This window comes from Podarcis pityusensis (assembly GCF_964106645.2).
Source record: "Podarcis pityusensis genome assembly, chromosome: 6".
Classification (NCBI taxonomy): domain Eukaryota; kingdom Metazoa; phylum Chordata; class Lepidosauria; order Squamata; family Lacertidae; genus Podarcis; species Podarcis pityusensis.
In genome coordinates, this window is record NC_138030.1 from 58,466,487 (window position 1) to 58,483,008 (window position 16,522).

The 16,522-nt window shown below is 41.8% G+C and overlaps 1 protein-coding gene across 1 annotated transcript in view; it reads right to left on the reverse strand.

The window, feature by feature from the left end:
• Positions 1-428: 428 nt before the first annotated feature.
• The window catches only part of PLPP3 (phospholipid phosphatase 3), a 64,284-nt gene continuing 48,190 nt past the window's right edge, over positions 429-16,522 (reverse strand). The window contains exons 5-6 of the mRNA XM_081011857.1: positions 8,740-8,916; positions 429-2,356 (exon numbers count right to left, since the gene is read on the reverse strand). Of these exons, the coding sequence (XP_080867983.1) occupies positions 2,231-2,356; positions 8,740-8,916 (303 nt within the window). The 3' untranslated portion in view covers positions 429-2,230. The remainder of the gene's footprint in view (positions 2,357-8,739; positions 8,917-16,522) is intronic.

The following is a 16,522-nucleotide window of genomic DNA, read 5'->3' on the forward strand; positions in this document are numbered from 1 at the left end:
ATTCAGAACCCTAAACCGTGCTTTATATAACTGACTTTTATTTTGTTATGTGTATATTGCAAAGTTTTTGTTGCTATGGCCGACGGCTGATGCAAATAAAGTTTCATTCATTCATTCATTCATTCAACCTTGCATGGTGCTGTCCAGTGTACCACTAAAGAATTGGCTCACCTGCCTCCATGCTGTTGAGGTCAATGCTCAAAACAGAACATCATTTGGGCTATATGTTAACAGCTTTGTAAAATATTCAACAGGTACTACTGAGCTGTATTCTACGTAACCTCTCATCACCATTGGTATGTAGATATGCACAGAACACTAAACCCTTTTTGTGTAAAAATTTCCAAGGAAATATCAGTCTTGCTATAATCTTCCATTTCATTTAGGCGCCAAGGAATAGTCAAAATGGAGAATGTGGGTGCACAGCATTATTAATTTGTGCCTGAAACATTTATTTATAAAGCACATTTATACAGCATTTTTTTGTGTTTTTTTTCTTTTGCAAATACAAACTTTAATTTTGTACTCTACAAAAAGTCTTGCATATTCCTCTTTTTACAAAAAAAGAAACATTACAAAAATACAGACAATTTAATATGGTTTTTATACAATTGTCTTTAGTTGTTACTTTCATTAAAATATTGCTACCACAGAACTACAATATTTTAGTCGACTATAAAAAATTAAGTCAATGCTTTTTGTTTTAAGCAGCAACATGTAAATAACACAGGTCAAAACACAGTTTATGATCATAGTGGATATATCTAAAATTGTTTCAGAAATAATATTTTACATAGTTAATTTTTAATGTTTTATACATTATTTATATAATATTTATATATATTTATATATATTTATATTTATAAAAAAAAATCATAGCTTGCTAGAATTGAAATGATAGGACGGAGTTTGCATGGCAAAGATGTGCAAAGGTCAGTCTGCCCTGGTTAGCATCAGCAGTTCAGTCCTTTTAAGGTTTTTAAGAACTGTCTTTTGGAATTACACCTGAAAGCCTAGAAGCGGGTCTCTTCCGGTTTACTTTCTTCGCGTGCCCTTGGTGTTGCTGAGAGCAGCATTTAGCCTAGTCTGTAATGAATAGTCGAAAATGATCCCTTTTCAAGCCATGGGAATTACAAAAGGGATTTGACTGAACATTAGGCTAAGACGGTCCCGCCCAGCAGTCCGCCCGATAGCTGGAGGAGTTGCGTTCTGAGTCTCAACCCCAGAGCCAATAGTGCTAACATAGATCAACAAGGCTGACCACAAACAAGGTATCCTCCGTATGTTATTTGAGTCAATGGTAAAAGGGGATTTTTTTTTAATTAAAAAACTAGGCCACCAAGTATAATACTATGCAGGCTGGACAATTCATACAGTACTGTTGACATTAGATATTAGAGGCATGGGTCCCATATTTCATGTGTTGTCCCTTATTTGCACCTCCAACCTGCTCTCCAAAGTATTAGTGATGATAATAATTGTGAACATGGAGAATGTCATACAGAAAGTGAGGGATAGGTGAAAACAAATATGGAATGACTCTTTACAACCAGGGATACTGGTGAAGCAGGCTGGGTTGCATTTAGAAAGTGGATTCTACACCTAACTGGAAATAGAAAAATACTGTCTTACAGAATTGTGTAGTGGAAATAGGCACTTTTCTAACATTTTACCGGGTATACATCTCCGAAACCAAAAGTAAGTTCCGAATTGGAATGGAGATAAAGAAAACCAATAAAATAAGAGGTTACACTTAGAAAGTGATCACAAATCATGAATCAGTGCTTATTTTTCATAGATAGTGCTATAATCTAGTTGGCAAGGATTTTTCTCTCCCCTCTCTCACTTAATAGGAATTGAAAACTGTCATGGCAAATAAAAGAAGCAGAAGCAGAGATGGCCAGTTTCCTAGAAATCATTTAGTGTTCATTAAGCTATGAACAATTCAGCATTCACTACAACATGAACACTCAGCCAATTGCACATTTAGAATTCCTGCATCGTGTTTTGATTTATTTCGTAATTGTTGCCTTTGACTTACTTGAACAACACCCATTTTATGCAAATGTTGTGAGTGTAAAAAAGGCCACAGAGTCAGACCTCATTGGTCAGGCAAGAGTCTCTCCCTACATTCTACTGTCTGATGAGATTGAGAGCAGCAGGTAGTTGCTGTCAGCAGTCATTTTGCAAAAACAAAACAAAAACAAAAAAATATATATTTGTCAAATGTCTACACCATGTTGTGATGATTGTTCCGATCAAGGATATCCACAGGTGAAAGTAACTCCTTCCGGATTGGAGGTGGGGGCAGAGAAATCTTTGTTTTCTCCTTGAAGAGGTCTGAGACATAGAACACCTGTAAATAAAATGAATATATGCATTCAATATAAATATTCAGATTTTTATACCTGCTCCGGTTTATGTAAAGGAAATCTAAATCCTCCATTAATAAGCAAAACAGTTCTGAAGTTAAACTATCCTGCTATAATGTGAACCAGACTGAAGGTCTTCTAGACTGGTCCATAAAAAAGCAAACAATTATTTCACAGGCGTCAAGCACTGCTAGATACCTAGCAGGGACAAAGGCCCAAGGCACAACTTTGCATAAATGTCTAGTGGCCCTGGCGGGGATCTCACTGGTATCAAATTTGCAGCATGCCCTGGCATTGTGTAAGCAAAGAAAAATAAATTATGCTTTCGAAAAGGGGGAAAGGGACAAGAGATCTATCTGGAATCTGCAAGAAATATCTGGAACTTGGGACGCCTGGGATGCCCCTCTTAAGAGTGCCCAACAGGAAAGAAAATCCTGATTAATGTAATTGGACAGTGTGATTGAGTATCACTTCTCACCTACTTTTTACTGATATGGAAAATGCCTTTCCCTGCCTTTCCTTTTCCACTGGATCTCACCCAGCACCCATTGGTTTCTTTCACTATTTTAATTCAAATACATTCACTGTGTGTGTGGAAGGGAGATGTACTGAGGGGATGGGAATTTTCTTAATACAGAAGTCTTGAAAAATGTTATTTACAGTTAAAAAACAACAACAACCCGGCACACAATCAAGAAGCTGTCAACATCCATACCAAGAGTTCACACGGCTTCGCTTCCTCTGGTGATTTAAATGGACTAAAATTAAACTTCCCTTTGGAGTCAATTCTCCATAATTCTTAGTCAGTCAGGGTAGCTTGATATTTCCTTGCCTTCCCACCCACCCGCATCCCCTTCCCTACTGCCCTTTCCTCACAGCTAGAAAATTAAAGCTTAGTCAGGATGACTGTCCTGTCATTTTAAAGAAATAGTGTCAAGGAAGAGATATTCCCAACCACCTTTCCCTGAAATAATCAATGACGTATCCGCTCTTACGGATGTGAAAAGTCTCCCACTTGACAATTCAGAGAGGCAGCCACACAATAGGAAAGCCCTGGGAGGAAACTTTGACATCCTCCCTCAGTCAAAATCGTATCAAGTCCAGCATGACTGATGTACTTTCTCCCTTGCAAAATTTAACTCTGAAGCCAGAAAGGAAAAGGGTCAGACAGAATGCAGGCTCTGCTGACAGGAGAATAAGGCTCATCTCTGCTATTCAATGCTAGAGGCTTGGTACAAACAAATCCCAGCTATTAAACACATATATTTACATACAACAACAATCACACAAGCTGCTACAGACTTGTTCACTGGCTGGATGACAATTGGTTTACTACTAAATTTCCAATTTCGTGAGCATTGTGGTAACTGGGCCCAGTGTCAAGAAGTGACAGCCATGGGATGGTTGAGGATACAGTGAGACGTGGGCTCGCTCATCCCCACCCCCAAAATATCCTGTTTTCTGCAGGCTACTGCCAGTGTAAATCTATTGTAAATCTAATACTTTGTCAGTGTAAATCTAATACTTTGAGTGAGTGGAACATACCGGACAAATGATGCCAGTGTCATTTGGTAGGCAGACTGGAGCTATGGACTGCCATCTAAATACTGTATATGTTGACGGGAGTCAATGGAAAGCCCAAGGCAATTTATTCCCACCTTACCTGCAGTTACACAGGGGCTGCAGAATGGGATGCCAATTAACCCAAGAGCTACTCACGACTCAAACAAGAGCAGCGCACCTCCCCAGAACATAGACTGCACATTTGAAAAGCAGAACGTGTGGCTACATAACTCTAGACCCATAGCTGACTTTACAGGTGGGAAGTTTGTGATGGAATAGTTTGTGCAAAATGTTCCCTTGGTGCAAGGTGCCCCATTAACAACTACCTCTTCATCCTGCCTACCAGGAATCCCCAAAAAACAAGGTACAGAAAAGATAATGGGGTTAAATAAAACAGCTGATCCATGAAATATGCCCATCTATTGACAAATGTAATTCCACGAAAACCCATCACTCTGTTCTGCAGTTGAAGTAACCAATGTGTGAGAGGCTCTTATTCCACCAGCGAATGTGTCCAGCAAGAGCATTATTGTTCATATGTTATGACCAAAAGCATTGCTTTTATACTGCTTTTAGAGAAGTTGTGCTCCTAATTCAACTTCCCGAGACTTCCATTAGTTAGGCTACTAGGCTTTTCAGAGTGAGAAATCACAAAGCATTTGATTGTTTAAAGAGATTGCTTGTTTTACTGGATGCAGATGTTTGCATTCAGGCTTCCAATTGTCTTGCTATGTTCCCAGATCAGTTAGTTTGACATCTAAATATTAGCATTGAAGCAAACAGTTATTTCTCTGAGGAAACAGAACTCCACTCAGGAAAAAAATAGATGGTTGGCTGCAACCAAAGAAAAATAAATAGTAGTACCAACCTCTTTCCCTGGCTTATTTAAATTTCATGTTCTCTTTGAAGGCAACACTAGGGTTCCTGTACCAAAACTACAGTTCCTTTTTTCTGATTGTCAGCATATTAAGTCTCCTGTTTCAAATGAAGCTATATTAGAGATGGATAGGCATTCTAGACTTTCTTTTGGTTCTGGAGAAAAAGGTTTCTTACCCATTATAACACTAGCCCTTCATAAAGAGAGGAAAAGGAGCTGTGAACTCCTGACAGCAAATGCTGTCTCTGACTGTCCTACTCAAATCAATGAGATTTAAATTAGTCAAGACCACTTCTGACTACTTGCTTTTGTTGGACGGTGTGCAGTACTTGTGATTCATGCTTGTATTCTATCACTACTTCAAGAAACTTGTGGTGGAGAATTGTAAGCGTCCCTTTGATTTTTTTGGGGGGGGGGGAATAGGCATACTTGGTGTTCTCTGTGTGTCTTCTAGATTTTGGAAATATTTAAATCTTGATTTAATTTGAACACAACTGCTAAATGTCTGTACCCATTCATCCATTTCTGTAGTATGGCAGAAGCAAGAGTTGGAAGGCGATTTTGATGCCATGCCTCTCATGTACCCACTTCCTAAGACTGGATTCAATCACGACGATGTCCACATTCTATACCAAGAGCTCCATGACAAATCAATTTGTGGCAGGAGTGAGTAGCGGTTGCACGGTGGAAGTGGCAGATGGGGGATTAGGTTCAATCTGGCCTGTATTTTCTAACTGGATAAGTTATGGATGGAGTGTCATCTTGGCTTTCTTAGCCTTTGCTCTGCAGTTCATGGCGTGTGTGGCTTTAAATCAGATATTTGGGTAGTGGCGTTAATTCCCATTTAAACTGTATTTCACTTTTAGCAAGGTTTGAGGTTATAAAAACACTTTGAGAAATCATGAAACATGATCTCGTAAGGTTAGAACAGTGTGTTAAACCTTCCTAATGCTTCAGCTGCTTAACACAAAAAGAGAGAGGGGTAAATGCACAGAGTGTTTTTGCTTGGATTTATGCCACTTCCTGTGGAAGGTGCTCTCCACCCATAAAGAAAACTCAACAGCAGACGACAGGGAATGTGCTATATGATGCTGTAAGCTGGCAGCTCACCATTTCAACTGATCGATGCCCTTCTTAAATTCATTATATTAGAAAAGACTTTACTTGGATCCGGAACATTTTAGCAAACAGCTTAACATGGTTAGGTGAATAGGAGAAGGAAATGGCCCCTAAGATTTGCATTTTCCCACAATTTGCTACAACACAATTATAGCCACCACAAAAGTGATTCATAAAAGACATTTTGATTCTAGACATTCTGATTGCATCTGAATTCCAAACAAAACAAGATCTTGTATGGTCCTGGATGAAACAAGTACTGCAACCCCCTTAGAGGCTAGCCTCAGCTACTGGTACCTATTGCCAATAATCAGGAGAACTAAACTGCAAGAACTCCGGGTCAAAAGACAGGACATAAATTTTAAATAAATTCATAAAAGTATATAAAGCACAGTGAAAAAGGTGAGGCTAGGGCTTTTCTAAATCTAAGTCTCATAAGCAACACTCAACTTGCTTATGAACATTTAGGCCATTCCTGAGGAGCTGGAAATTATGGGAAGACGTAGGGGAGCAGTAGTCACCCCTCTCTTCGTTTCCTTTTCTACAGCCATGTCTCTTTCCCCACCCCCCATGGCTGCACAAGGGCCAGATTAAAAGTGACCAATACCCTCTGCACATCCTGATGAAGGACTGAAAGGGCAGCAGCCACGGAGGGAGAGGGTTAAAAAGGAAGTGGTGTACATGTGTGTGGTGTTTCTCAGGCAGCTGCTTCCTCCGTGGCCTTTATCTCGTCACAGGAAAGTCAGCCTATAGCAGCCGAACTCTCACCCCTCCTCTGGCCCAGTAAAACATGCCATCTGTTTACAGGTCAGGAAAACGGGGTCAGATTTGTAACTTGTCATTGGACAGTAAATGGTGAAAAGTGTCCTGCTCATGCATCAAGACCCTTATTGTCTGTCAGAAGCGTTTTTGCTGCAATGCATTGAGTTCATCTGCATCCTACTGCGCCCTAGCATTGCTTTTTTCTTCTTCTTCTCTCTGTCCTCTTCCACCCTTTGGCAAAGTTTTTAGAGCAACTAACAGGAGAGCTTAGTCAAAGCCTTCCATATAAAAGGTAAAGGTACCCCTGCCCGTACGGGCCAGTCGTGTCCGACTCTAGGGTTGTGCGCCCATCTCACTTAAGAGGCCGGGGTCCAGCGCTGTCCGGAGACACTTCCGGGTCACGTGGCCAGCGTGACGAAGCTGCTCTGGTGAGCCGGCACCAGCGCAGCACACGGAAACGCCGTTTACCTTCCCGCTATAAAGCGGTACCTATTTATCTACTTGCACTTAAGGGTGCTTTTGAACTGCTAGGTGGGCAGGAGCTGGGACCGAAAGATGGGAGCTCACCCCGCTGCGGGGATTCGAACCGCCAACCATGCGATCGGCAAGCCCTAGGTGCTGAGGTTTTACCCACAGCGCCGACAAAGCCACATGACCCAAATTGAAGCCCCTGAGCTGAAAAACTGTTTCATTGTGCGAAAAAGTTGCCCAAAGTATTTTCTGAATATATCCAAGAGCTCCTTCCAGGCTGATCTTTTGTTTGTTTAACCCGTGACAGAAATAAATAAGAATAAAAATGCCACGGAAGCTTTGAAGAATATTGTTGCTCTGTCTCTGCAACTTAGTGGAGACTATCACTTCTGCTACTAAGTAAAATGTAAGCAGGAGATGTTCACCCACTGAAATTACAATTGAGGTTCAATGTGTATGTGGGAGATGCAGGACTGGGGAAGAAGCGCTTGCTGGAAAACAAACTGATGGCCTGGGGGCATGGAGGGTGCTTATGCATTCTCCCCCCGCCCCCCGATTCTCTGGCAGTTTTATTATTATTTTTCTTTCCAGCTAGATTGTGAAATTGCAAGTGAGGAGGGCAAGTCATTTGTAGGGGGAAACTGGTGGTTTTGGGAAGGAGTAAGCACCTGCCTGGCAAATCTCCCATATAAGTGCTATTCCTGTAATTGCATAGTCAAACTGCATCTTATGTGGGAACTCAAGGCTTGGAAATCCCCAGGTTTATTTACTTCACAAAATGCAGCTGGCCCTGATTCAGAGCACTGCATGGTGCTGATTGTGGAGTTGTGACCCTTTATCTCTATGCTGTGAAGCTCTGATAGCTTTCTCCTGAAGGCTGTGATGTCTCAAAAAGAGACGTTGATCTGGGCATGTTTTCTGGAGCTAAAAACATTTCTGCTTAGCTTTTCAATCTGTACTTGGGTACTGAGAGACTACATTGCTCACAGAATGCAAACAGTGGTTTGGTTAGCAATGGAATCAGTGGAGAAGAAAGAAAATACATATATATTCAGCTGCCTTTTGAGGTGTTTCAAAACTCAGGATGGGTGGGGGGCTGCTGTAACGGTTTACACATTCACCTGTGTGAACCACCCTGCTAATGTGCCCAGTCTTGTATGCATTCAAGGAGAACTCTTTTCCATGCACTAGACATCACCAATCTAATCCTTAGAGGGAAATTGTTTCACATGAACTTCACATGTTACATGTGAAAGGTTACTGTTTCCTGTGTGTTTATCTTTTAGGTTTCTAACACTGCGTTGCACATTTGTTTTCCTTATTTAAGTCTCCATCCCTTTCTCCCTTCTTTGTTTAAGTCTATCCTTCCTTGGTTTTACAAACTCCTGCACAATGCCAGCAACACTCTCCCCAGTGAGGTCCACCTAGCCCTGATACTCCATTTCTGGTGCCAGGGTAAAGCTTTTCTCTGCCCTTAGGATGGGCTTTAACACTCGAATAGTGCATCACTGTCTTATGGATAAGGTGCATGTGGTTGTTTAGTGAAACAATCCTATGGTATGACATGTCACTTACTATGCAGTAAGCCACCAGGGCCCCTTGTACGAAACCAGCCAAGACGTCTGTTGGATGATGTTTGTGGTCAGACACACGAGAAAGCCCTGTGTAAAAGGCCATCATAATCAGTGTGAACTGCAGCAGGGGACGCAGCAGACGGGCTCCTCTCCAAGTGAACCTGGCTTGCAGGTACAGCTACAAAGAAAAAAAAAAGGAAGGAGAAAGACATTAGGATGCTGTCCTCGCAACAGTCGGCACCAGACTGCAGTGGAACAGAATTGGTGCCAGGTTTACAATATGGCAAACAGAAAACAAACCTATCTTCAGGGCAGAACAAAATAGCAGCCGGGGGAAAAAGCGTTGTGTGGCAGGGAGGGCCTCTGCTGTCACTACCAACACTGCAAAACAGGTGTCAGCAGTAGGCAAAAGGTGGTAGAGGAATTTCAACCCCCACCTTGTCGACCAAATTTGGGTCCCAAGTTCAAACCTTCGGCTCAATCTTCGTAACTTCTTTTGTCTGTCACGCCATCCAACTTTAATGAGCGACCCACAGTCCTATGATTACAATTACTGGGGAATGGTGTGCTTTCTTTATCAAATTTTAACACACTATTTATAATTGTATAAACCTTTCTTATGTCTTTCCTTGATCATTTTTTCTACCTGATAAGAAAGGTTTATACAATTATAAATAGTGTGTTAAAATTTGATAAAGAAAGCACACCATTCTCAGATGGAAAGTCCCCCCCCCCTTTATAATTTTGGCTTCCCCACTTCTGAACATTTTCCAGATCTGCAACTCCCTTTTTGAGATGAGGTAACTGGAACACTGCTGAATATTATTGCAAGTGCAGCTGCAGCATGGATCATAGCATTAAGATTCAGACCATCTTATGGTTTTTTACTAATTTGCTTTTAAATCCTAGCAGTGTTTGTGACCACTTTGTGACTTGAACTTTTAAAATGCCTTGGCCCTAAAATACAGTGTTCGAAATGATACTTTTGCTTCAGCCAGGGAAAACGAACAAACAAATCAACAGCCAACCAAGGACTTGACCTGAAATGAAGTAGCTGAAATGATGTCAAACGGGTATTGTCTCCTGCCTCACCCCTCCCCACTTATCCTGGTCTGGTTTCCTCTTGAAAGTTGTGGGCACAACCTATTCCTCGAGTTCCTGTGGGAACCTTGGGAAGCCAAAAAGAGAGAGGAAGAGGCAGCAGGAAAGGCAGAAACGTTTGCCCACAAATCAAAGGAGCTGGAGGCTAACCCAGTCTGAAATGCAGGGCGAGGGGAGTTTGAATATGGCCAAGTCCTCCCATTATGGCTGCCTTCCCATAACACAAGGCAGGGAGATGAACGTGACAAGGTCACAGCAATGCCTGCTTGTATAATTGATGCAGTAAAAGTTTACAGTTGGAGGAAAAGCGAGGCACTGTAGTCTGATCACTGCTTACAAATCAAGACATGAATTAGGATGGGCTCATTCTTAAGCCAATAAACCATGGTTTCTCAGTCCAATATTTTTATGTCTGGACTGGGACATTTTTATGTAGTTGCTTTGTTGAACCTGCCATTGGTACAATGCACAAGCACTGGTACAAGCCAATCAGTATATTTTCAGAAGAAAACAGTGCATGCCAGTAGTCTGAGAGAAGAAAGGTCAGGTCTAAACTTAAGAGAGCTCCTGCAAGCAAGAACTGCAAGCAAGGCAGAATTTTACCAGATACAGCTGTCTCTACCATGGCATTTCAGTTCTGACAGAGGCTGTACCTATTGGAATTCACCAGTCTCACAGAATCATAGAATTGTTTTATCTAAGCCTGAATGTATAAGAGCCCATTCAGTCATTAAACAATTTAGAATCATCCTTCAACATAATATCAATTATTTCTCTTTCGATGAAACTTTAAATCACCATATTTGCTGAACAAAATTTAGTTGCAGCATGTGGAAGGTTAACTAGCCCGATCTTGTGTTCTTTTTCACAAAACCCACCCTGTGCTGTCATCTTCTGCCCTCTTTACATCCGAAAGGTTTTCATTATAAAGTGAAACCAAGCTAAAGAAAACAAACACTTAATGTAAAAAAACAAAAAACAAAAACGAACAACCCAACTGAACTGAAGTTGTTTTTACAGCAGACAAAAAGCGAATTACAAGTGGTTTTTACTCAAGTCTCTATATACTGCTAACTCAGTCGTGGGAGGTTTACGGAGGCGCCAGTGTGGTGTTTATATAGTAACATGAAATGAACAACTGTCACTTGCAGACCAATAAGCTGCAGTGGGAAAAGTGGCGGCCAATAGCACAGAGGAGATAAGTGTGACAAAACCAAAGAGGGAGGGAAGACAGCAATGACCTCGTGGCCATATGTAGCCAGGGTTGCTGGAAAACCTCTCACATATAAGAAATCTGGCAGTGGCAACATCACCACAGAGCAGACCGCTCTCAGGGCAACGTGCAGCAGTTCTGTGGCCAGGGGACTTCCAGTGATGTTAGTGGGAATGTCTGTGGTTGGTCAGGGATCCCAAGTAAACAAAAATGAGGGGCTCATGTTCCCTTAACAAGTGAGGAGGAGAAAAATATTAATAGTTGCTTACATTTTTGTTACTTTTCAGAAGGTTTGGCTGCTATAATAAGAATAAGAGGAAGAAGAAGAAGAAGAAGAAGAAGAAGAAGAAGAAGAAGAAGAAGAAGAATATCACATACAACATATGTTTGTTGTAAGAAGGGCTTTCATTCCATTTTCAGACAGTGGCTCAAAGCAGCTAAATCCACCATTTTCAACGTTTATATCATGCGTGAATGAATACATGTGTCATCAGTGCTGTTTTTCTAGAAAGGGGTTCTGGAACTCACCATGAACGACTCCTTTGTTCTCTTATAATGGCAATGGTGCCCACCTGAGAGGTGCCGGAACTGAGTTCCACTGAGTTCCAGCTGGGGGGAAAAGCTCTGCGTGTCATGAAGTTTACACAAGTAAACTCATGCTACCAGTACCAGCTGTGTGAAGGCATCTTTGTTACTTCATAGTACTGCTCTGGGGAGATTTTGTGTTGTTTGAAAACACTTTGGAAAGATGGAGAGGCTACTGGACAATCTGTTTGGGGTGGGAGAAGATCTGGTCAACCACACACACTCCCCTCATAAGCCCTTGACAGGTAAGCTCTGTTTGACACAACTGTAACCATGACCCATATTCAAACTCTAAAGTTTAGCTCTAAAGCTGTCAGGGTTGCCTAACCTACGTCAAAAATTGCTGTGGGGATGAGTAAGAACACTCTGTAGAGTACACTGCTGATTGAGAAATGCTAATAATAATAATAATAATAATAATAATAATAATAATAATAATAATTTTTATTTATATCACGCCCTCCCCAGCCGAAGCCGGGCTCAGGGCGGCTAACAACAATAAAACAGTATAAAAGTATAGCATAAACAACACTCTAAAATAATTCATTATAAAATTAATTAATTCAGGCCACTGGCAACCATTGGGCCAGAGCTCCGCGAAGATTGCCAAAGGAGGGAGTCAGGCTGTGCCCTGGCCAAAGGCCTGGTGGAACAGCTCTGTCTTGCAGGCCCTGCGGAAAGATGTCAAGTCCCGCAGGGCCCTGGTCTCTTGTGACAGAGTGTTCCACCAGATCAGAGCCACAGCCAAAAAAGCCCTGGCTCTAGTTGATTAACATTACATTAATGATTAACAGTTTCTGAAGTACTGTAGGAAATTTTCAAATGAATGAGTACCTGCATCTGGCCTCATTTGAGCAGATGGGTTAGAGTCACACAAAAGAGTGTAAAGGGGGAAAATCATTCCCTTTTGTTGAGTCTGGGGCTTTGAAATCAGTCACTGATATTTATCTAATGACTAACAGATTGGCCATGATCCCACTGAAATAGAGTCAGAAGTTTGCTATTTGGCGTTCTTGCAGACATGAACTCCACTGTTCATCTGGCTGTTAGAGTAAGTATAGCACAGCCCTGGGAACTAAAACAAGTAGCATTTAAGGTGGCCCCCTCAGGAGTTTATTTCCTAACCCCGCATGGCACAACGACATAAATGTCAGTGAAGTTATATAAGACATTAATCCAGCAGCTGTTTTCAGATTTGGCTGGCACAATGCAACACCCTGTGGGCAACATTACCTGGCTTACTCTAACAACCCCTGGAGTCGGGACACATTTATTTAGAAAGCTAAATACTACCTAAATCAGGCTTCCTCAACCTCGGCCCTCCAGACATTTTTGGCCTACAACTCCCATGATCCCTAGCTAGCAGGACCAGCGGTCAGGGATCATGGGAATTGTAGTCTCAAAACATCTGGAGGGCCGAGGCTGAGGAAGCCTGACCTAGGTGGTAGTTGGTGTTCTTCCACATAAAGAGGAGAGTAAATGTGTGGGTATTGTTGGACTGGCCTTAGTAGTGTCTGAACTGGGCACAGAGAGCAGCAGCAGGAAACTAATGCAATTGCTTAATGGAATGTCATTAAGTCAAGAATGAGCTTTGGCCAAGCACATCTGAACACTGCTGTGAAGAAGCTTCGCTATGCCATTGTGGGTTTTCCTTTGGAATTCAGGATTCATCTGAATCCAATGCACACTCCTAGTACACAATGCAGATTCCTGTTGCAAACCAACTAAAACCATAACACACACCTTTTCTCACCTCCTGTGAACTAACCATGCATTGAGCAACAAGAGACCAACCCACAGCTCTCCAAATAATATATGAGACTTAAAATAGATGCCCAGAGCATATGCTTCAAATGTTACAGTTTTAACTGGAACAAAACATGAGTCTATAATAGACTCATTCAAAAAACAAACAAGCCCCCAGATGTATCAAGCAGTATGAAGAGCACAATGCTGAACTTGTAGGATCCAAAAAAATGCAACCCTGACAAATTTAATGAAGATCCACTCCCTAGAGGACTGGAGTGCAAGAGGGAGAACCCTACAGGCAAAACTGGATCAACCGTGACAGCTTCTTCTACCTGAAGTCAAATGAGAGTAGAGGAAAATTAGCACCTTGTGGGAGAGTTTGACATTAGTCAGCACTTCAAGGTGGTTTTCATTTTGTTTTTTGTACGAAAGCAGCAGAGCAGGTTTTTATGATACGGTGTGCCAGGCCCACAAAGCCTGTAAAATTGCTTCTCTGCAGGTTCAGAATCAGCAATTGCCTGGGTGGGGGCAGTAGCGTACAGCGGCAGGGGCAGAGAAAGAGCCCAATTTTCAGTAAGTTGAAACTCACACAGACAGCCTCCAGTTTTGCAGAAATTACATGCTTGTCTGTACATGCCATTTTCTTTAATGAATCCAAAACTAATAGTGACTCATCTAAGTCAAAGGTGACTTCTCTGAATGTTTGGGGAGCTCCCTGCCACATTCTAGCCTCCTACTTTCTCCAGCACCATTTCCAAGAATCAAATTTGAACATTTATGAGCTAAACTAGCTGGGCACATTTCACGAACACCTTTCCCCCTATTGCCTGCGCCCCTCCTTTTCTTTGACCATTATTTGGTGGAAGGAGAGTGAAAGGTGTTTAACTGATTGCAGAAACCCCCAAATGTACTCAGGACTACCATGCTCTCGCCTGACAAGTGCCCCTTCCCAGTACAGCCAAAAATAAAAAGAGCCTCTTCCAAGTACATTTTGGGCAGATGTGGTGCCCATCCTATCTCCTCAGGTCACAATACACTCAGAAAAAGGGGGGGGGAGAACTCCTCACAATCCCAATGGCTCTTGTATCAGGAATCCTCTAATTGAGCAGTGAAGCTGCCATTTAGCCAGTGAGAATTGGCTATGTGATGATATTACCAGTGAAGCAAATTCAGAGTGAGGACATTTTTTTAAAAAAATAAAAATCTGTGTTAGATTTGTTTGTCCTGAATGACATCACCAACTAGCTAATTCTCACTGAATACATCAGGGGAGGGGGGGAAATGGTGCCAAATAAGCAATTGAGTAGCACTGTGAATATAAGCAAAGAAGCATAGCACAAAAGATGCTATGTCCCCTCACCTCAACACCCTCAGGCGCTAAATGCTTATAATGACAGAGCCAAGTGTAATATCTCTGAGGAGAGCATTCCACAATTGGGGAGCGACCACAAAAAAACTTGTTCTTGTCTAGCCACTCTTTGCTAGCAGTAGGGGCACGAAGAAGGGACTCAAGATGATGATGGCAGGGTCCAGATAGGTTCATGTGGGGAGACGTGGTCCAGAAGGTATTTGGGTCATGAGCTGCATAAAGCTTTATAGGTCTAAACCAGCACTCTGAATTAAGTCCAGAAAGTAACTGGTAGTGAATGAAGGTGGATCAGGATTGGTGTTATATGATCAAACATCCTACTCCCCGTCAACAATTTGGCTGGTGAAATCTACACTGGCTGCAGTTCTGAACTGTCTTCAAAGGCAGCCCCATGTATAAGGCATTGCAGTAATCTAAGCTAGAGCTTACCAGAGCACCTTCTAGGTTAGATTGCTGTTGACCTGCAACTGCCATTATCTCGGACTACCGGCCATGTTGTTTGGGATTGCTGGAAGTTGTAGTCCAACAAGATTTGCAGGGCCACAGAATAGGCTCCCCCGCTGCAGAACATTCAGCTCAGTCCAATTGTTGTTGTTGTTTAGTCGTTTAGTCGTGTCCTTCTCTTCGTGACCCCATGGAGCAGAGCACACATTAATATAATTCTACCGTTTTGTGAATTCTCCATGAATTGCTTTGGTTACCATACCAAAGTGCCATATAATCACTATTTTGTTTTCACCTCAGTCCAAACAGTACAGAAGGTCTTCATACTGTTCCTCCAATTTTAAAATCAGGGAACATAAATAGCCTCTAAAGAGGTCCTGGAGAGTTTAGCGGGGTGTAGACATACAGGGTGGGAAATGGTGGAACCATTTCATGGCAAATGGAAGTGGTGATAGGTAAAACAAACCATTTATTCTGAAGTCCTCAAGACCAGCTCCATTGCTATAACCAAAGGACGCACACTCACTCACTACTGCTATGATTATTCTTATTTTTTTTAAGAAGAAGGAAGAGGGGGAACCAAAAATGAGCTTTAGCCTCTGCTATGATTATTCTTATTTTTTTTAAGAAGAAGGAAGAGGGGGAACCAAAAATGAGCTTTAGCCTCTGCTATGATTATTCTTATTTTTTTTAATAAGAAGGAAGAGGGGGAACCAAAAATGAGCTTTAGCCTTTTTCATGTTGCAAATCTACCCGCCTCCAACGTTATTTTACCATCGCTGAGAGGAAATGGTGTAAATGTTTACGGAATAACTTTGAAACATTTAAAGAAAAGTGAGAGAAAAATATGGGGAAATAAATTCATGCAGACTCCCAAACAGTCTGAAAGGCATGGTAATTAAATTATGGAATAAAGAGTAAAAGGGAAAAGGGAGGGGAAACAGCAGGGAGCTGTGTGTTAATTTATCTTTTGGGGCAGCAAAGAGAAGGAATTGTGTTGCAGAAAGCCTACACATATATATCTACTTATGTTTAATGTTTTTATAAGTTCAGGTCTGGGTTCTCCTCCCCCACCTGCCCCCAAATTTCATATCTAAGGTTACAGGAGATTCAGGGCCCACAGATCTTTTGAAATAGTCTCAAAAGAAGAAAAAGCTTTCCCTTAATTACATTTACCACAAATCACTCCCTAAATCTCTCTCCCTTTTCCTTCCAAAAAGCTTAGGGTAGTTCCACCCATAATTGACCTGTGCCGTGCTCTTTTCACAAGCTCTATCAAGCATGCTTCCAGCAGCTACAGTCAGGAAATACTCTGGCATAACA